Raw genomic sequence first — 20,847 nt, 5'->3', positions numbered from 1 at the left:
GCTCGCCGCGCGCCCCCAGACCGGCCCCGCCGCCCGCGTGTGCCCACCTGAGCCGTCGGCGCCCACCTGAGCCCGTACGCCGGCACCATGGCGGAGCAGGAGAACCTGGAGTTCGGCAAGGCGGACTTCGTGCTGATGGACAACGTCTCCATGCCTGAGTTCATGGCTAACCTCCGGCTCAGGTGAGGGCGGCGCGGCCGCGCGCAGGGGCGCGAGCCTGCGCTTTCCCGAGGAGGGGCGCCCCTGCAGAGCTGCGGGTTTGGGGGCGGCCGGGGGCGCGCCGAGCTCGAGGGATGGAGTGCGGCCGCTATGGGGTATCCCGGGCTGTGTCCGGAGATTAGACACCCCAGGGCGCGGCTGCATTGGAGTGCAAGGGGCGTGCCGAGCTCCTGGGCTGCGCCGTCCTGAGAGGGGGTGTCCGTGGGGGCTGTCTGGACGCGGGGTGGGGGTGGGGAGATGTAAGGGGTGATCGGAACTGGAGGCAGCGACTAGGGCAGGGCAGGCTAGTGCGCTACCCCAGGTAAGGGATGTGGGCGGGCCGGGTGACCTAATGGAAACAAAAGTAAAGGGAAATAACTTTAGGGAGAGTCGTGGCGGCCCCGAAATCTTGGGAAGACAAGAGGGTTGTTTTGGTGAGAGACTAGGGTCTCATCCCGGTTTCACACTTGGCTTCTTTTACTTTTCTCTTTCTTCTTCCCCACCCCTACCCCCATCCCCTGGCGTGGCTCCATCACGTCATTCAGGATGCTATGGAGTGATTCTTGAGCTGTCTGTTCCAGGACACAGGCTATTTTTTAGTTACTCTCTAAACGTAATTAGACACGTTTCCAGACATCGAAGAGACTGCTCGGCTTGCCAGTGCCAAGATAAACTGTCTGAATTTGACAAGGCACTCATGGTTTCAGTTTTTTCAAGGAGTTATGGATGGAGACCTTGTGTTATTGACATCCTTGAAAATGTAGTCACAACTCAACGCCCTAAAATGGACATCCAAGACGAATTCGTTTTAGAAAGTTTTCTGCATGTGATTATTTATCCCTTGATAAAATAATATGTAAGCAGAGCTTTAGTTTTTCTTTAAAAACAAAAACAAAAAACATTACGGTAAATGGAGTTTCAAAATAACTGACTTTTGGTGTGTGTGTGTTTCCTGGAAGTTCTAGACCCATTTCTTGTAAGGTTTATAACTAAATATCATGCCATAAACTTATAAAGTGAAAATCATAATCTAGGTTTGGGTGCTTCACTAACCCCACTTCTCAGCATTAATTACCCCGTTAGCCTTAATTTAACTTTTAAAAACTTTTTTAATCTTTGAAATTTCAAACCTCATAGAGTCATCTGCTCTTGGCCAGACTTATGTCCCAGAGGATAGAGCAGGGCCACTGACCTGATTTTCAACACCTACCTATCATAGCCTGTCTGAATTTCCTAATTTGTAAAATAATGAGGATTTTCAAGATTTTTCAGTGCTTATAGTCTCTTGTTTTCATTTATCATTAGTTGCAGAGTCTCTAAGTGTGAGATTCGAATCTTAAGAAAGATTGTTAATATAAGTCAAACTTAACTCCTATGTGCACAGAAGAGAGCTTTGCGATTTCTACATTGTGCAAGGTCTTCTAGGATGTAAGGTGGGAGGATCCAAAGAGCTATAAGATGTGCTCCTTACCTCTCAAAGAGGGGCTTTGTCATGAAGACAGAGAGAAAGGTGAAATTTTCTCTTGATTTAAGTAATAGGTTAAGGAAACAACAGAAAAGTTAATTAAACCTTATAAAGCTTAGGTGCTGTCCTTTGCCAAGTAATTGTACAAACTAATTGTTCTGGAAGTGCGGAAGAGAGAGAGATGGTTTAGGCTGGCTTAGAACACCATATAGAGGAGAGGAGTTGAGATGAGTTGCAAAGGATGGGTAGGATTTGTCTAGGCAGAGAACATTCCAGGTGGATAAAGTGGCGTGGAGGTGTGGAGGCATGAAAGCTGATTCTCTTTGGGTGATAGTGAATAAATTAAGTTGTCTGGAGGGGAAGGAGTGAGTTGTGGGAGGAATCACCAGCTCTCATTATCATGACCCTTGGCTAATGCCCAGGTTTCTAGGTCACCTTTACACCCAGTCACCAAGTCAGTCAAGATTCTGAATATTCAGACGTGCGTATGTATTTGTGACAATTCTACGAGTTGTCAAGTAATCACACAGATGAGTTGTCAAGTACTCATCTGTGTGAGTACTTGACAACTCGTAGAATTGGCAGCGATTCCCATTGTACAGATTCAGTGATTATTCATGATTTATAAGTTAGGTTTAGTTGGTTTGGCTAGCTGTAAACACAGTCCCAGCAAAGGGTAGCAGTGCCCTTGCCCTTCTCTCCAGCTATAAACCCTTAAGACCCAGGGGGAAAACAGTCCTCTCTCTGACAGTTTGAATTTCCTATCACCTTGATATCCCTCTAGACTTTTAGTGTTTAGCTGCATGAGCTACTGGGCTCATGCTGTTGTGACCCTGGGACATTCGTTTTACATTACAGAAGGTGACCAGAAACTCAGTGCAGATCCAGGTGATCTTATGTGCTGTTCAGGTGTTTTCATCTCTTGGAACATGGGTGGTCGGGCCATACTGGGTGTGTATTTATGGTTGTATATAGGCGAAATATGAGTGTATTTCATCTCTCAGTGTTACGTGTGCATGTGCCTCATCATCCCTGCCTTCCCCCAAGCTGCGGCTTCTCCTCTCACTCCATATGGAATGTCCTTTCTCTGCTCGCCACCTGGCTCTTCTGCAAGGCCCTCCTCCTGCATTTACGGTCTGCGACAATTAGGCATTTAAGGCTGCAGTTGTTTCAGGGGTCTGTGTCATCCAAACTTGACTTTAATTTTTCTGACAGCAGCATCCAGCATAATGCTGGTCACATAGTACAATCCTTGTGACAATATTTGTTTATAGAGAGAAAAGGAATGTTTCAGTTACTTTTTTTGGAATTTTTATGACATTGTCCATTTAGTATACTTATTTTGCTACTATGCTGGCTTTTTCCTCCCCTCTTGGAGCTAAAGCTTGATTTTAGACATCTGCTACAACTGATGTAACTTTCTGTTACTATTTTTTTTTTAAATTGATGTAGGCATGTGTCTGTGCAGGTGAGTCTGGATGAGGCAAAATTAAAGATGTGATGTGGACTAGTACAAGTTAGTACCTATATCTGAGGAGTTTCAATTTCTTTTTTTTTTTTTACCCTCATATCCAAAACTGCTAGTATCTTTAGAACTGCCTTCTTTCCCTCCTAGAAGTCTCTTGCTAGGGGAGATTTATTCTATTTATTTGTTTTACTTTTGGTGGAGGTGAAGATGCTGGTGGTTTTAGCTGTGGTGGTAAGCTCCTCACTCCATTTTCAAGGGTTTGTGCCCAGGAGTAAGATTCCTGCATAGGCACCTCCTGCCTTCGTGGTCAGGCCTGGTGCCTGCCAACAACCCTAATGCCCACTTGAAACTCCGACCACAGCATCCTCACCATATTCTGCTTTCTTTGTAGCCACTTTCTTTTTGGACCTGGAGCCCCCTGTTTCCTTTTCTCCTTGCTTGGGCCATTTCTGTGCTCGAGTTCTTCCAGCATTCACATGAGCTTTGCAGCCTCTTTAGAAGTAAGAGTCCCGCCAGGGCAAGCTGCGTGGAACAGCCGGTCCTCACTGCACTCCTTACTTCTCACTTTGGCCATCCATGTGAAAGGAAGCATTCAGGCTGCTGCTCTGGAGTGGACTTGAGCCGAGAACAGCATCCCTGAGAAACGTGCTTTTCATTTTATAGGACAATGAAATACACCTTGGCTTCCAGGGGTCCAGTTTCCTAACTTAGTTGTTGGTGGTTTCTGTTTTGAGAATAAGGAATCAGCTCAGCCTTATACCTTGGCTCCTTGGAAATTTAATTTTACCTCCCTTCTTTTCTTATTGGCTTTTCTCTTCCATAAAAGCAGTGATTTGAAGCACTGTGTTTGCCAAAGCTACAGACATCTCACTTTTAACCTAACAGAACATGTTTTTTATTTAGACCAGGATTTCTCACCCTTGGTACTGTTGAACTTTTGGGCTGGATCATGCTTTGTCGTGGAGTTGTCCTGTTCAATGTAGGATGCTTAGCAGCATTCCTGGCCTCTATCCACCATATGCCAGTAGTACCTCTTATTTATGACAACCATAATGTCTCCAGATATTGCCAAATATCCCCTGGGGGAGGGGACAGAATTGTCCCCATTTGAGAACCACAGGCCTAGGCTGTTCTCACTCTCTTGGAATGTTCTTCTTCCCTCATCTCTGCCCTTATTCCCTGCCTGTCACCCTCTTACTCATTTTTTAAGACCAGTTTAGAGAAGTCTTTCCCAATCCTCCAAGTCAGGGTTAATTATGCTCTCACCTGTACTCCCAGGATACGAGGACACTTGGACATACTATTAGAGAGAATTTATCATATTGTTGTTATCTACAAGCCTGACTCACCAAATTGTGAGATCTTCAAAGTCATACAGCCTGTCTAGAGGTGGATCCAGGTTTTTATGATCCTTTGGAATTCATTACAGTGGTGGGGAGGGGAAACCATCTTTGAGAAGAAGAACGTAAATTATGAATGTAAAATTAGATACAGTGCTTTGGAAGGGGACAGTGCAAGTGAGTAGTTGTGATGCAAATGCACCTCCGGTCTTTTCGTGTTTTCTATCATGCTACAGAATTTAGCACCTTTGTACCCAGTACCTCTTAAAATGAGTTACCTAAGCAGTCAAATATTGGCCGATTATTCTTCAACCAGTGGAACCCTTAATTTTAAAAAGGATACAATCTTCTAAAAAACATTGTACTTATTTTAATACAACTTAACTGTGTGGGGGCAGAAGGAGTGAGCTGTAGAATTAGTAGAAAGGCAGTGAACAGGCACACACATGCTAACCACAGTCTTTGTCCTCTTTCTCTGATGCTCTTTGGTCATTTGGAAAATTTGGTGGGAAAAAGGGTTCCTCTCGCTTGCCAGGGGCAAAACCTTAGGTACCCTGGGTGGTCTTCAAGCAAGTATAAATCTACGATCTGTTCAGAGCTCTAGTTAGAAGTAGTTCTAGTTAGATTTATAGGAGAGGTGAATGGCACACTAAATCTTTTTGGCTTCCATGAGAAATTCTTTGGCAACTACTTTTAGAGGCCTTCGGAAAAGGACAGTTTGCTCTGTGCCTGTTTTGCACATTGGCTTCATATTGGGACAAAAATGAGAATTTGGGTTTTGGAGCTGCCATTTGGAGTGAATCACCCTGCCGTCTTGTTTCCTTTCCTACTCCACGACAGATTTCCAAGACTATTTTTATTCAGGGTCATTTGTTGACCCTGGAGACTTCTGCTGAATTTAGCTCCCAAATAGAGCCAGATGTGGGTGGAATCAAGCACTCAGAAGCTGCTACTGGTGCATTTCATTGCAGATTTCTGAAGGGTTCTACTTCTACATTAAAGAGATGAGCTTTGGCTTTTTGCTTAACTTGGAGACAAAAATGGAGACTGTGGTATAGATAGAAATGTGTTTAATGACCCGCGTGTAAATTGTCTTCATTGTGAATTATCCTAATGTGGAAAGCTGTTCGTTGACATTCTCACCTAAGTCTGAGCCAGCTCAGCAGAAAGGACCCTCTCTCAAGGATTGGCCCCATTTTATGTTAATCTCTGGCATCCATTGCTCTGCTGTTGTTGGGAATGATTTGGGTTATTGTGTCATTGCCCAACCACTGCTGAGTTGATCTGGTGGGGAACTCTACTGTCAGTGGTGGCTCCAGCCCCGCTGGGTAGATGAACTGTTGATGAGCCTCACTGACATGGCCAGTAAAAATGTCAGCTATATCCATAAATGGGTTCAGAGGGTAATAGCATTTTAAAATATACGTTCTAAGCCTCGTTCTTTTTGTTTATTAAATTCCTTGGTTGAGATGACAGTTTTATTTCCTGTGGGAAGCAAGCTCCTTTCAGTTCAACTGCTATGTAATTACTGGTTAGGTCTCTTAATAGAACAGTTTTCTCCAACTTTAGTTTTCGGCATTTATGGGAAGAAGAGAAGGGAGAGCATGCTTGCAGCAAGGAGCAGTGGAAAGAGCATAGGCTTTGAGACCTGACTGACCAAGTTCAAATCTCAACTTCACTTTTACTCTTTTTAGCACTTGCTTAAGCCTCAGTTTCCTTATGCTGTATAAAATGATCACTTTTCAGGGTTATTGGGGTGAAATCACATGATGTATAAAAAGTACCTAGTTAGTACTTGGTGCATAATTCCCACCCAACGAATGTTAACTGTCTTCCTGAATCCTTCCCAGGTGGCCTCACCTCCCTGCCCTGACCCAGTAGCTGCTGAAGAGCCAGCTATTTTCACCTCTTTCTTCCTCATGAAGACAGATTTTTTTGTTTTGGTTTTGTCTGGGGGGCAGGGGCCAAGGATTAAAAATGTTCTAGAAAGGATTGGGGTTACCTAATGGAGAGAGCAAGAGCATAGAGATAGACAGATCTGAATCTCATCTTGGTTTTATCCACTCACTGCCACCTATGTGGTTTTGGACAAGTTAGTTTACCTCCTTGGGCCTTGGTTTCTTCATCTGTAAAGATATGTTATCGTGAAGATTAAATTATAGCACCCATAAAACACCCAATGTGGTGCTGGTAACAGCAGATACTCAGTAGGTAGTCCTCTGTCTCTTAATCCCCTGGTCTAGCCCTGTGGACCAAGTACCCTTGCTATTCTCAGTTCTCTTCATAGCTGTCACCCTGAACATATTCATAATCCTGCTCCCTCCAGGAACCACTTTAATTTCTGAAAAATTGTCCTAAACTCTTTGGAAAAGGAAATCTAGTCATATTAAAAGTTTCCAGAATATTTTATGCTGCATGTCACTGTTCTCTGCTTTCATGAAGGTTGGTGACATTGGTGCCTGAAATCCCCAGACACTATAGCTGGCTGATGAACTTTAAAGTCTGTTTGTTTGTTTGTTTGTTTGTTTTAATATGTAACTTGTTTCCTTTTTAAACTATAAACCCTATATATTTTTAATATACTCTCCTGGCTTTAAAGCTAGCAACTGTGTACTTAAGTTCTTGCTGTGTGCTTATCATGTTGGGTACTTTGGTGAGGGTTACTTTTTAAGAAGTCATTCTTCGGAATTTAGCTTAATTGGGAGTGAAAGATGCCCTAATAAATGGATCAATGTAAAATAGAGTATAACTGAGCCAAAATTGATAGTGCAGATAATCAGTTATTTTAAGGGGTTTCTAGAGAGAAGGAATCAACATATTCTTAAAGACGAGAACTGATGATAATATAATTAAGATTTGTGTATATGTTATATACTGGAGTTCTGAGGGAATTCAGAAAAAGAGAAAATGGATTGGGAGAAGGTAGAAAATGCTCTGTGGGAGAGGTAGAACCTGAGCAGACCCTTGTTGGAAGTAAATAGCTTCTCGTTTGGAAACAGTCCTTTCATGTGGTCCCTCTACCCGATGGCCTGAACCATCCTAACCTTTTCTTCTCCACCCACTCTCAGCACGAGTGGGCTGGCCATGCTGCTAGCCAGCTTCTGATGCTCAAAAATATTTTGCCCCACATTGTTTGTCCTTTTTGTCATTCCTGTCTTATGCTGCCCCAAATTGTCCCAACTAAAGACCAAGTTAGGTTGATAAGAATCTTCTTAAAAAGTCAAATACGTCTAATGCAGCACAGGCACATTAATGTAAATTTGCTCCATCCGTTCTTTCTCATGCCTAGATGAAATCAGTTAGAAGGAGAGACTCAGAATTTCATTTTTGAGAAATAATTTTGCAGCATGTAACTGTTTAGGAGTAAGGCAGACCTGGGATAGAGAACTGAACTCTGGTGGGAAGGGATGGGCATGATATGGTACAAGCTCAGTTCGTTCTCAGGGAGGCAGGCCCAGATGACAGAGAGGGAGAGTGCTAGAGGAAAACTTGGCTCAATTAAAAAAAATTGTGGCTTATATTTGGGCCTAGAAAAAGAAATGGAAAAAAGTTTTCTTTATCTTATGCGTAGTTTCAAACTTTACAAGACTCAGCACCTAGACTGTGTGGTGAATACTGTGGTCATTCCACTGTGGGTTAGAGAGACATTTCATCAGCCAACCTGTAAATGGAATCATGGCTTTCAACATTTCTTGGTAAAATAGAAACGGTCTACTTTTAGAAAGCTAACCATTTTAAAGCAAAGGGTTCCGATAAGTGACTTTAGTGGATGGAGAAGAGATTCGAGAATTTACTGGTTCCTTCTTGATATTTTGCCCACTTTCCAGTCTCCTTATTGTCGCAGTCTCGCCCCCTGAAGATATCCCAATCTACGTTCCCAGGTTCACCTGCTCATGTGTGAGAAGTTGTTGTTGTGGCTGAATAAGACCTCCTTCATGCCCTGCACATTTCGTCTCCTTGATGCACAGTATAGAAATGAAGTCCACCTTAAAGAGATTAAAGCATTAACTCTAGTAAAGCCCTTTTGTTCTAATAAGAAGATTGTTTACTGCTGACCATACCTTTTTTTCCAAAAAAGTTATGAGCCAATTCAGGGTCACAAAAAGAAAAGAAAAAAAAGAAAAAACTAGTGGAATAGATGGGGAAAAAATATAACAAGGAATAAGCACAGCTTTGCTTTCATTCCTCCTCCCCGAGTATCTCCCACAGGCGTATTACTTGAGGATAAAGTTACCATGTACACATATACACAGAGCCACATAAGTGCTAGAAGCAAATGAATTAGTCAAAAAATAATGGCTTAATCTAAAACAACGAAGCAAACACCAAGAGAAACTCAAACAATTTTTTCCCTCTGGCCACAATGTCTGCTTTGAGTGACTTGCGCAGTCGAAGACCATCTATAGTGGGATGACCCCCAATGGCTCTATCTCAAACAGTGCTTTCTGTTCAATATAAAGTTAAGAAAATTTTATAATCAATTAAAAAGAATTCAAACTCCATTAAAGAACTTACATTTAATTTGGATAACCCTCGGTTGGTTGTTTCAGTTTTGGCTTTTACAGATGTCTTGGTCATTTTGAGTTTATTATAAGAATCGTCCACAATAATGAGGCTGATTCTACCATCCTAGCCTATGTTCCTGTAATTAAAAAGATCTTATCAAAAACAAAAACAAAAACAAAAACAAAACAAAAAAAACGCCAAACCTCTAACAAACCTCTAGTAGTTTAAATGTCAGTAAGTAAACTACAAAGAGTTTCTCATTGCATTCAGTCTGTCCTGTCAGTTCACGTTTGTATGCTACCTCTAGTCTTCAGGTCCTCAGGGCAGGGCGAAGTCATTATCTGTGAAGGCTAATTTCCAGGCATTAAGGGCAAAGTGTTTTCACCTGTATCGATGAGTGAATAAATAAATGCATAATATTTCTGCCTGATTTCTGCCTGAAATATGTATTTACTGTATTTTATATCATTATATAATCTGATTTTTTTGTTGTTGTAACTCCAGTCTTTGGGAAGATAGGAAAATGAAATTATCATTAAAAATATATAGTACATATACATACATATATATATTTGGGGCCTTGTGAAATGATAAGTATTTTTTTTCTTTTAAAAAACTTTTAGAACTCAAGACAAGTCAAGCCTAAAATCATACAAGGGAAAAACATACTTTAGTGGTACAGTAGTAATCTTGCTCCATCTTATATTGTACCTTACTAAGTTGATGACATTTTTACCAGCATCATGACGCTTTTATATAGCTTCGTATCGTTTGTTGTAGATCTCTAACTTCCTCCTTTTATGCAGCATATGCAGTGGCTAAGCTCATTTAGACGAATGCTATTTTTTTTATCTGCATTCTGTGGTGTCCCAGGCCATAAAGGTGCCTGAGAAACAGTCTTAGATTGCAGGTTGGGGTGGAGTAGGGCTTCAGGCCCCCTGCTCTCTACTGCTTTCAGTGGAGCAGTTGTGTTTCTACATATTGAGATTCAAAGGAATTTTTTATTTCAGAAAAGATGCTATCGCATTGAAAAAAGTTTGAAAATCACTGGTCTAGGTGATTGCTTTTCGAGTAGCTTTTACCCTTGTGCGTGCATGCACACCTGCACACATACAAACACACACACACACACACACACAGAGAAATATTTCCAACCAAAAGATTTAAAAACTGGTGGTGCTATCTAAAATAATGAGCAAAGGATTTATTTCAGTTATACAAACTTAAACATGGCTATACTACATACTGTATGACTTACACAGTCTACTTTAGTTCTCTGAGCCTTTATTACCCAGCCTTAAAATGATACTGGTCCGTACATTACAAAGCTATTTTTTTAAACGAGATAATAGGTGGGTTGTTTATTCTTAACACATCAAGCGTACTCAAATGTTAATGTCTCATTTTTGCTCCTTAAATAGAATATAAAAAATACGATTTAATTTTTTTTCTTAATGACTTAGGTCATCATGACCATAGTTATGAACAATTTTTTTCATGCCCTAGGATTTATTGAGATATGTGTAACGTTTGTCCTACACCAAATTGTTTGAACAATTTAACATTTTAGAACAGGGATCCCCAACCCCCGGGGCTGCAGACCAGTACCGGTCCATGGCCTGTTAGGAACTGGGCCGCACAGCAAGAGGTGAGCAGCGGGCTAGCAAGCGAAGCTTCATCTGTATTTGCAGCCGCTCCCCAGTGCTAGCATCACCACCTCAGCTCCTCCTCAGATCATCAGGCATTAGATTCTCATAGGTGTACTGGTCCCTGGTGCCAAAAAGGTTGGGAACCGCTGTTTTAGAGTATATATGTAAGTTTCTATAGTTTCTTTCGGTGTGCCTCCCTGTGAATTCTCTCTCTTCTTTACTTGTAAATCCAATCTGCTCTTGGATGAGTTCATAGAAAGGAGCATGAAGAATGAGTTAATATGTTCTGATGAAGACTGAGGGGTTGTCTTGGGTGTATCAATCACAGGACATGAGATTTTAGATGTCTGTTCTTTATCTTCTCTGCTCAGAGGTATTTTTTGATTGCTTTGGTGTGTTTGGCTGGAAAGGCGTGTAGGCCAAGGCAGAGTTCTGAGTAGGTAAGGTGCTATTCTAAAACGTATTGCTGCCCTTGGTATTTGAATTATTTGCATGGTCGAACAAACCAAAACATGCTGAGTGGGTTTTCCACACTGTGTGCACTTTATGATTGCACACTGATTTGCAGTGGGCAGCGGCTATTGGCAGAAGCCAATATTTCTGTTTGCATCCCTGCCTCTTTGATTCCTGTTTTATCTGAAATCTTTACTGAAAAGGAGCCTCTTCTTTAACTTCTTGATTTATCAACTAAATTGGTGGTTCTGAAACTTGGCTTTATGTGAGAATTACCCAGCTTTTAAAATATACAGATTCCCTGTATCTACCTTCTGGAGATTCTGATTTATTAAGCCTCATTAATGCCCAGGTGACTCTCATATGCAGCCCAGTTAGGAACCATCATCGTAGGCTAATGGTTTTTCACTCCACACTTGTATTCTGTTAAAACTAAATGGGGCGTGACTGTAATGTGAGCTGACTAGTATATTAACAAAAGTATCATAACCTATCCAAGTAAGCAGTGTTGTTAGTTCTGTTATAATTATTAAATCAATTTAATTATTTGATAGTCACACTTTATTCTTCATCCATGCAACACATTTTCCGTTCTTTTACTCTTTGGTTGTAGTTGTGTACTTTTAACATACTGTGTATTATTTTTATTTCTGTCACCAGATTCTCCATATAAGAAGGTATCAAAGCATCTTTGTTAATACTTTGAAATATTTCCTTATAATCTTTTGTACATATGTAACTATATATTTTAAAATTTGGCATTGTCTTGCTTATACAAGATATGATTTTGTAAACAGTTTTCTCATATAATATAGTATCTTAAGCGTCTTTCCATGTCATGAAGTTGTCTTTGGAAGTGTGATGGCAGCCACGTCTTCATTCTTTCTGGGTATGCAGGAACAACCCAGACAGACATGGTTTCTGCTCCCATAGAGCTGATTAACCAGCTGGGAAGACATACAAAACTGGTAAACAACAAAAGAATAATTACAAGTAGTAATAAGTACTCTGAAGGGAAAGAGCAGGGTTCCTCATAGGGGAAATGGCAGTGGTATGCATGCATGTCACAGAGCAGGCATTTTATGAGGAAGCTGGCTTTAAGCAAGATCAGAAGGATAAGGAATCTGTGGGGGGTGGGGAGGAGGCAGGTGTGGAATAAGGGAATTAGATAGGGAAGAGTAGTATAGATCCAGCAGAATGAATCATGAAAGAGGGAGGTAGGAGGAAGCTATCGATAGGCAGATGGATGTTTAGTGTGTTTCAGAAACTGAAGGGCATCTAGTGAGGCTGGAGTCTCCAGGCAGAGTGGGGACAGGTGATGATGGAGTACTAGTCAGTGACAATACTTTGCAAAGGGTCTTGAGGAATGAAGGATTCAGACTTTAAGTACACTGGAAAGTGAAAGGCTTTACACATTACGCATCTTGCGACCACTTCACGGTGATAGCATACTTTTAAGTATCTGGGCTCCCTTTCATTCAGCTGCCAGAATTCTCCAGTTCTGGTGGCTACTCTGAATGTTTTGTCAAGTTGGTTGAATGGAGAGTGGAGTTAGCAATTGCTTTCTATACTTTTCCTTTAGTGATAGTAAACACATATACAGTCTTGTCTTGATCCGTAGTATTACAAAACTGTTTTTTGGAGTAGGCAGCCCAACAGCATTGTTTTGTTAATTTGAAATAAGTCAATCTCCATAATGACTAATAGGCTACAACTGATTTTAGGGGGCTTCTTTTTCTGATTTTATGTTCAAGCAATAAAAGAAGAATTCTGAGCCATGAATTCCCTAATGAAGTCTCTGAGTCATAGAATTTTAATGCCAGAAAAGAGCCTTGAGATTATTTTACTGATATACAGATTCATAAAGTTAGGGGAAGTATGTGGTTTGTCCAGGATTCTTCACTAATCTAGTGATACAGTTATAACCGGAGCAAAAGTCCTATATCCTAGCTCTGTATTTATTCTACTTTTCCTCTCTTGTTAGCTGTATTTGCAATCAAATAGCAATTCTTTAACTTCTTTTATCATTCCCTACTTAAACGTACTTTTAAAAGATCTGAACAGGTTGAAACAATGGAAAAGCTAACAATGTAATTAATAAATAAATCTCTCGTTCTCTACTAAAGGGCAATAATATAAATACAAAATAACATTGCAGGAGTGCCAAAGATGAGGGTTTTAGCAGTCTATATTATGTATCAACATTGATAGACACTTGGAGGATCAACTTCATCCCGCCTCTCCTGGAGGAGTCAAAGTTCCCATACCACCCTGTATCAGTTAGAATGCTGTTGGCTGCAACTAAAAGAAAACCTGGCCAAACAAAAAGGAAACATATTATCTCACACAACCAGAAGTCTAGTGGTAGAAGAGACTCTTGCCAGTCCTTGAGGGCTCTGGCTCCATTAGTCTGTGATGATTATCTCAGTCCTGCCTTTCTTGCCCTGATTTCATCCTCAGGCTGGTGGACTATAGTCACAATAGTTCTGTGCATATCATCTGGACACAATAACCTCCAGAAAAAGAGAGAGAACCATCTGCTTTTTAAGGAAGCCCCTAGAAGACCTCCTTGTGTGTCATTTGTCAGAATTTGCTCACATTGTGGTTATGTGGTTATGATTGATTTAGAGTAGTCAAGAGCTGAGGATAAAGTTCACTCTTCCTGAAGCATATGGCTATGTAGAAGGGAGTAGATACCTGAGCAAAATCTGATTCTTTTAGAGAGGGATAAATTTTAGCAGAATAGGAATTTTAGGGGCAGAATATTATTTATAAATTTTTTAAACAAGCTTTATAGACTGGTGTTTATTAGAAAACAATGCTCAGTACAATGAGGGCACTTGAAACTGTCACTTAAGAATGACTGAAGGAACAAGACAAAAGACATGATAGCTCTGCTGTGTTTTCCAGTACTACCAAGCAATTCCCCAATTCTCAGTAGGCACCAACTGTATTTCTTACAAATTTAATGTGCACAATTTTGGTACTATCTACATGGAGATAGGGTCAGATCCCACAAGGGTTAAGGGTTCAGTCCCACAAAACTGCCCCCTACTTCAGACACTAGTTGCAAGTTGTCACCTGTGCTTCTGACCAGCCAGCTATAAATTGGAGGTTCCCACAACCCCATCCTCACATTTGATTAATTTGCTAGACCAGCTTACATATAGAAACATTTACTTATGTTTACCAGTTTATTGTAAAGGATACAGACAAACAGCCAGATGGAGAGAGATGTAGGTCAAGGTTTGGAAGCATCCTGAACACAGGTGCTTCTGTGTTCCACACTGTGGAATGTTGTAAAGCAAACTGAAAGGAAAAGGCTATGTATATATTGGCCTGAAAGTATGCCATGATATATAATATATTTAATGAAATAGGTTGTATAATTACATTTTCGTAAATAAAGAGGTGAATGACATCCCTTCTTGCTTTAAAACAAACAAACAAAAAAACGAGATGAACCAAGGGCATGTTGCTGTGCCAGAAAACAAAGAAGTCCTCAAAATATGGAGGAAAATGTATAGAAGATGCAGAAACCAGCTAGAAGGAGCTCCCACTAGCTGGGTCAGTTTGAGCATCGAATTGAAATGAAACCACGAGTCCATACTTAAATAAACTAATACATAAATAAATGAGTAACTTGAAATTCAGTGAGTGAGATATTTACTTAGTACCTGCCTGCAAAATGTTCATAATATCAAAGAAAAAAAGGAATATTGTTGCAGTAGAGAAGCCAGGCAGACCTTAGTAAGTGATCAGAAGGAACAGCACCAGTCATGGGCCAAATCAGATCACATACCATGTGAGTAAGATGCAATGAGAACACAGCATCACTTCTGTGACATTTCTGTTAAAGATGCATAACCTGGATCTAATCAGAGGAAACATCTGGCAAATTCGATTGAAGCATAATCTACAAATAACTGTAATTTTCAAAATTGTCAAGTTCATGAAAATCAAAGAAAGATTGAGGAAATATTCTAGAATGAATGAGATTAAAGAGACATAACTAAAGGTGAAGCATGATTCTGAACCGGATTCTTTTGCTATAAAGGACATTGAGACATTTGGTGGAATTTGAATGGAGTTTGTGAATTCATTATTAGGAAATGTATCATATGTTAATTTCTTAGTTGGATGATTGTCTTGTGGATGTGCGGGAGAATGTCATTGTAGGAAATACACATGAGTGGGTGGTGGGACATCGGATCAGCAAGTCACTCACAAGTAGTTCAGGAAGAAAGAAGTACTTGCGACTTTTTAAATAAGTTTGAGATTGCTTTAAAAAAAAAATAACCACTACCTAGACAGCAGTAGGGTTTTAAAGGACGTGATGAGTCTCTGGTCATTGGGGATTCACTGCAACAGAAGCTGGAAGTTCACTCCCTGAGGTCAATGTAAAGGGATGCTGTGCCTCTGGAAGACTGGTCTGCATGGCCTCTGAATCCCAAACGCCAGAATTCTAGGTGTCTGTGTACATGAGTTAAAGTAGTAGTTGAGTATGTTAAATGATACTTATGCCTTCAGTTATTACAAATCAGAGGAGATTGATCTCTCATACCAATCAACAGCATTGAAAATTTTTCTAGAGACTGTGTATACTTCCCATAAGAAGTTAAGGATGTAGTTGGATAAAAGGGGCATTGAAGAAGTATATGACCCACATAAAGTAGTATATAATAAGTGCCAGATCATTTGCACCAATATTCTACAGTTCAGACCAGGAAGATGTTTCTATGAGCTTTGGAGATTAAGGAGGGCCTTCATAGAGGTATAGGATTGGGCAGGGTGTTGGGGATAAGTAACTTACATACACATAAAGTAAGAATGGCAGGGGAGAATATTCCATGCAGAGGTGCCTCTGTAAATTGGCAGGATGTGTTCAGGGACAATGAGAAGACTAGTCTGACAAGTTTGGAGGTTTCATATAGGAAAGCTCTGTTTTAAATTAACTTTAGTTAGGGAGATAGGACTAGCTTCCATAAAAGGGAAAATGGGGAGGAAACTAATGATTAGGACAGCTACCAGCCATCAGGTGCTATGTTAAATGGTTTCTAATTAATCAAATTCACTCACTCATTCATCTCTTTTAATCTATTCAATCTTACAAGATAGATGCCATACTCATTATATGGATGTGAAACATGTATTCAGAGAGAGAAAATGACCTTCTCAAAGTCACATAGTTAGTTAAGAGGCAGTTCGAGAAAAGAGTCAAGGTCTGAACCCTAAGGAATATCTACATTTAAGAGGCAGTCAAAAGAAACACTCTGATGGAATTCTGAAGAGGAGAATCATGATGGTTAGAAGAAAACAGGAGACCGTGATGTCACAGAAGTCAAGAGGAGTGCCATCGACAAAGCCGACCACTGCAGAAAAAGAAAGAAAGATGAGGATGAAGAAGTATCCTTTAGGTCCAGCATCAAGGAGGGCATGGATGACTTTAATGAAAGCGGTTTCAGTTGAGGAATAGAGGTGGAAAACAGCCATAGTGGTTGAACAGTGAGTGGGGAGGGAGGGAAGAACTGGAGACAGTGAGTGGTGATAAAGCTTTCCAGAATTTTGCCCTGAAGGAAAAGGGAGAAGACCATAGCTATAGGAGGTTGAAGATGGCTTTTTGTTTTTCTGTTACTTTTAAGCCTGGGGAGTTGCGTATGAGTAAATGATGATGGGAAGGAGGCAGGAGAGAGAAGTTTGAGAGAAGAGAGGGTCTATCTAATGCAAAATGGTGAGACCCTTGAGGGACCTGTGATGCACTGGAATGTGGAGCAGCAGTGGTGGGCAGGAATGGGAGGAATGGCAGTGCCTATGCTTGTGGCCTCTCCCCCACCATACACCAGAAGTCTTCGTGTGCCCATATAAGGTGGCCTCACTGACCTAAGCATAGCCGCATTGCCCATGCCAGTTCCAAAAACCATCATCCATGGCTGTATCTGCATACACATTCTGAATGATGGCAACTAAGATATATTCTGTTTAAAGATGCTAAATTCAGTGTTCTTTTTATAATGCTATTTGCTCTGAAATATCTTCCTTTAAAAATGGGTGTAAAAGGAAAAGGAGGTAATGAGAATGAATACACTTTCAGGCAGTGAAAGCTAGTCCTGCAGACTACTGTGGCATGGGCCAGTGAGTGTCTGCCTCAGCCTCATCCAAAGAAGTCTGTCTGTGCCACACTTTTCTGAGCTGAATATGTTTTGCAACATGTGGTGTTTACTATGTCATGGCCTCTTTTCCCACTATTTAGTTTGGGTTCTGAAGAACGGTTTTGGTCTGTAATAACTGACAAAAAGTTTTTGAATAAATGTTATGAAGCATGCAAAAAAAAAAGTGCTAGACCTGCAGTATAGAAATAAAGGAAAAATGTTATGTTAGATGTTAAAAATTCAATAAGGAATAAGAGCCAAAACTTGGAAAGCACACAAGTTTCCAGTAGTGAGATGGAAAAATAAATTGTGGTATTCATACAATAGAATAATTAGATAACAAAAGTGAATGAACTACAGCTACATGTGTCAGCATGAATTAATCTCACAATCATAACATTGAGCAAAAGAAGGGAGATACAAAACAATACCTACTCTATGCTTCCATCTGTATAAATTCGGAAACAAGCAACACTAATCTGTGGTGTTAGAAGTCAGAATTGTGGTTATTTTTGGAGAGGAGAGAGGGAGCAGGCTAAAGGAGGGCTTCTGGGGCTGCCAGTAGTAATCTTGACAGGAGTGTCACACAGATGTGTTCACTTTGGTAATTCATCAAGTTGTGCACTTATGACTTGTGTATTTTATGTGTATTATACTTCACTACAATGAGTTTTAAAATAAAAAAGACAATGAGGAGCCTTCAAGGAAATGGTCGAGGAAATAGTATAAAAATCAGCAAGCAATTGAGAGTTGGTGCAAGTCCTTTGACCTTCGGATTGGCGTCATAAACCTCTTTGCAACCAATGGGGATTAACCAACAATTCTGTTAATGTCAGCTCAAGGTATGCCATTACTTCAGCAGATCTGCAGAGACTGAAAGAACAATTGCCAAATATGGGATATATATACATGTGTGTGTGAGGTGACATTCACACACGTGTACATTTTTGTATAGCATACATTGGAGTCTCTTAGGGACTACATTACCAGCTACTCAGTATTTTGTGTGCATTCAGCCAGTGCACTCATACCCAACAAAGTACCCCAACTCCCTACTACCAGTTCATGTGTTCTGCAGCTATGGTTACAGATTTTATTGTACCTATTCAACCTTTACCCTATGTTTATTACTTCTCTTCAGATTACTTTCTGATTTCATTTCTGAGTCTCAGATGGCTTCAAGAGTTCCACATTTATGGGATATTTTTAATCCCAAGCTCTACTTAACTAGCTCAGTTAGTTTGTGCCCAGGAAGCACAAACTAAGTATGATATTAGTTTGTCAAATAAAATTTGTCAGCACTGCATAAAGTATATAGTGTATCCCAGAGTGAAGCAAGGATTATTTTTTGGTAATTTGTGTTTGCAATTGGCTTCATTAATGATTTCTTCTTTTAGGCCAGAATGAATTAAAGTTAATTTTTCTAGATGTGCAAGGTTCTTCACATTTAGGTTTATTTCAGGTGGAACTTTGCTTTTTTTTTTTGAAGGAAAGTGACTCACTTGTGAGGAATTTTAAATAGTTAAGCAAGGAAGAGATCTATTTTTCAGAGTTTCTTGAGTTTTCAATAGCTTCTACTCTGTCAGGATTCATTTTTATCTCCTCATTATGAATTAGAGCTTCATGATAATTCTGATTAAAAAATAAAATTCCGAGAGGTTACCTATTTCATACATTTGTAATGAATGGAAAAAAAACTGCGTTAGGTGAAAGGAGATTTTATTCTTTAGTTTGGACTGATTCCAGTGCAATTCCAGTTGTTGACATTGCTAGTAAAAAGAGTATTTGACTTTCTTCTGTTTTTAGGAAACAGATAATTTCTGCCTATATTTTAAATCAGTAGCTCTGAAATGCAACTTTCAAATGTGTGCCTCACAAAGAGAAAAAAATCAGAGGATAAATTCTCATTAATTAGGGGAAAAGCTTGCATACTTTAAACATCACTACAAGATAACTGTAAACTTAAGGCAGATACCACATTTCGTAATGTTGAACTTATTGCTTCAATAATTTATTGGGTAAATTTACCATCTTGCATGTATTGATCCTTAGAGCATTGGTTCAGTTGTGTGAAAAAAAAGTCCATAAGTTGTTTTTATTCATCCTGTGTTTTTTTCATGAACTGAATTATTTGTTCATTTAAGAATTTAGCACATTTAATTATTCACCAACTATGTGCTGTGTTTTCGAGGTAGAAATTGGAATAGAATCCAGTCCATGCCCACATTTAACCTTAATCTAGAGGGAAAAACAGACATGGAACTAATTACAGCAGTGTGATCCATGCCATGATAGAGGTATGGGTGACATGCTACAGGAACTCAGAAGAGGACACATCTAACTATTGGAAGGGATGTAAAGGGAAGCTTTCCAGGGAGACATTGGAGCTAAGGTAAATAAGAAGTTGACCAGTGGACATGGAGAGAATAGATTCACAAAGTCGCATGCCCAGGATTTTTTACTTTATTATGTGGTGGGAACCATTGAAGGATTTTAAGTGAGGAAATGACTTGATCCAATTTACATTTTAGAAAAATGACTGTTGTATTATGGAGGGAATATATTATTGCATGGCTGAAACTGAAGGTAGGAAGACCCTTTAGAAAACTGAAAGTGTACAAGTGAGACTAGTGAGGAAGTAGGAAGAGAGAAGGAGCCATGGTTTTCATATCTGTTGAAGAGGGAGAACTGATTGGCCTTGGTGTTTGATTGGATATCAATGGAGCAAGAGTCTAGTCTGCCTAGTTACCCAGTGTAGGAATTTGGGGCTGGTGGAAAGGAGATTTGGAGTGTGGGATAGAGAGTGAGACAACACGTTAAGGCTGTGGTTCTTATGAGCCATCACACAGAATTATCTAGAAGCCATATGGAAGCACAGTTCTGAAGCTTAGAAGAGTAATGTGTACTAGGCACATAGGTATCAGAGTCATTTGAGTTGATATTTAATGCTTCTTGAGTACATGAGATTACCTGTTGGAGAATGTGTAGAGTGAGAAGTGAGGGCAAGCATCACCTTTCAAAAAAAGAGTTTTGGCCCTCATTTGAATTCGTTTCTCATACATGATTTCTTTTTCCATTTCAATATATAAGTGATCCTTGTGGAAAACTTGGAAACTACAGAAATATATAAAATCAATGAGATTCACTCATAATTCAATTCTCATTTCCTAAGGGAATCACTGTTAATATCTGAAATATTCCCTTCCAGATTTTTTCCTATGCATGTACTTTCCATAAAACTGAAATCCCACTTTGTAGAAAATTTTGCATCATATTTTTCCATTTAACATTACTTCAAGCATAGTATCATCTTATTAAAATTATCAGTAACATTGCATTTAACATTTCTGTGCAAGGATTTTTCTCCCTTTATTATTAACAATTACAATGTTTTGTTTAGCATGGATTCCTCGAAGTGGAATAACTTTGTTAAAAGATGTGAACAAATTTAAAGCTTTATATTTTTTAAGTGTTTTTCAAAATGATTATTCTGAAATTTTTACTTCCACTGACAGACAGCTCTAACATTTAAGTATTTTATCGGAGGGAGAGTCAATGAAAGAAATAGATGAACCAGGAAGTAATAGTATGAGAGAAATTAATAGAGGAGAGGATTTCT

General features: G+C 39.8%; 2 protein-coding genes across 6 annotated transcripts in view; one reads left to right on the top strand and one right to left on the bottom strand.

Moving 5' to 3' along the window:
* Positions 1-172, bottom strand: part of LOC111739453 (histone H2B-like) — a 12,256-nt gene extending 12,084 nt beyond the window's left edge. Inside the window, exon 1 of the transcript XR_002780271.1 lies at positions 48-172. The gene's annotated coding sequence lies outside the window, so the exon portion shown is untranslated. The remainder of the gene's footprint in view (positions 1-47) is intronic.
* The window catches only part of MYO1D (myosin ID), a 298,677-nt gene continuing 277,836 nt past the window's right edge, over positions 7-20,847 (top strand). For all 5 annotated transcript variants that reach the window (XM_023530612.1, XM_023530611.1, XM_011360040.1 and 2 more), the window contains exon 1: positions 7-182. In XM_023530612.1, coding sequence (XP_023386380.1) covers positions 88-182 — 95 coding nt within the window. In that variant the 5' untranslated portion in view covers positions 7-87. The remainder of the gene's footprint in view (positions 183-20,847) is intronic.

This window comes from Pteropus vampyrus, unplaced genomic scaffold (genome assembly GCF_000151845.1).
Source record: "Pteropus vampyrus isolate Shadow unplaced genomic scaffold, Pvam_2.0 Scaffold50, whole genome shotgun sequence".
Classification (NCBI taxonomy): Eukaryota; Metazoa; Chordata; class Mammalia; order Chiroptera; family Pteropodidae; genus Pteropus; species Pteropus vampyrus.
Note: the sequence above shows the minus strand (reverse complement) of the source record. Positions and strands in the feature narration are given on the sequence as shown.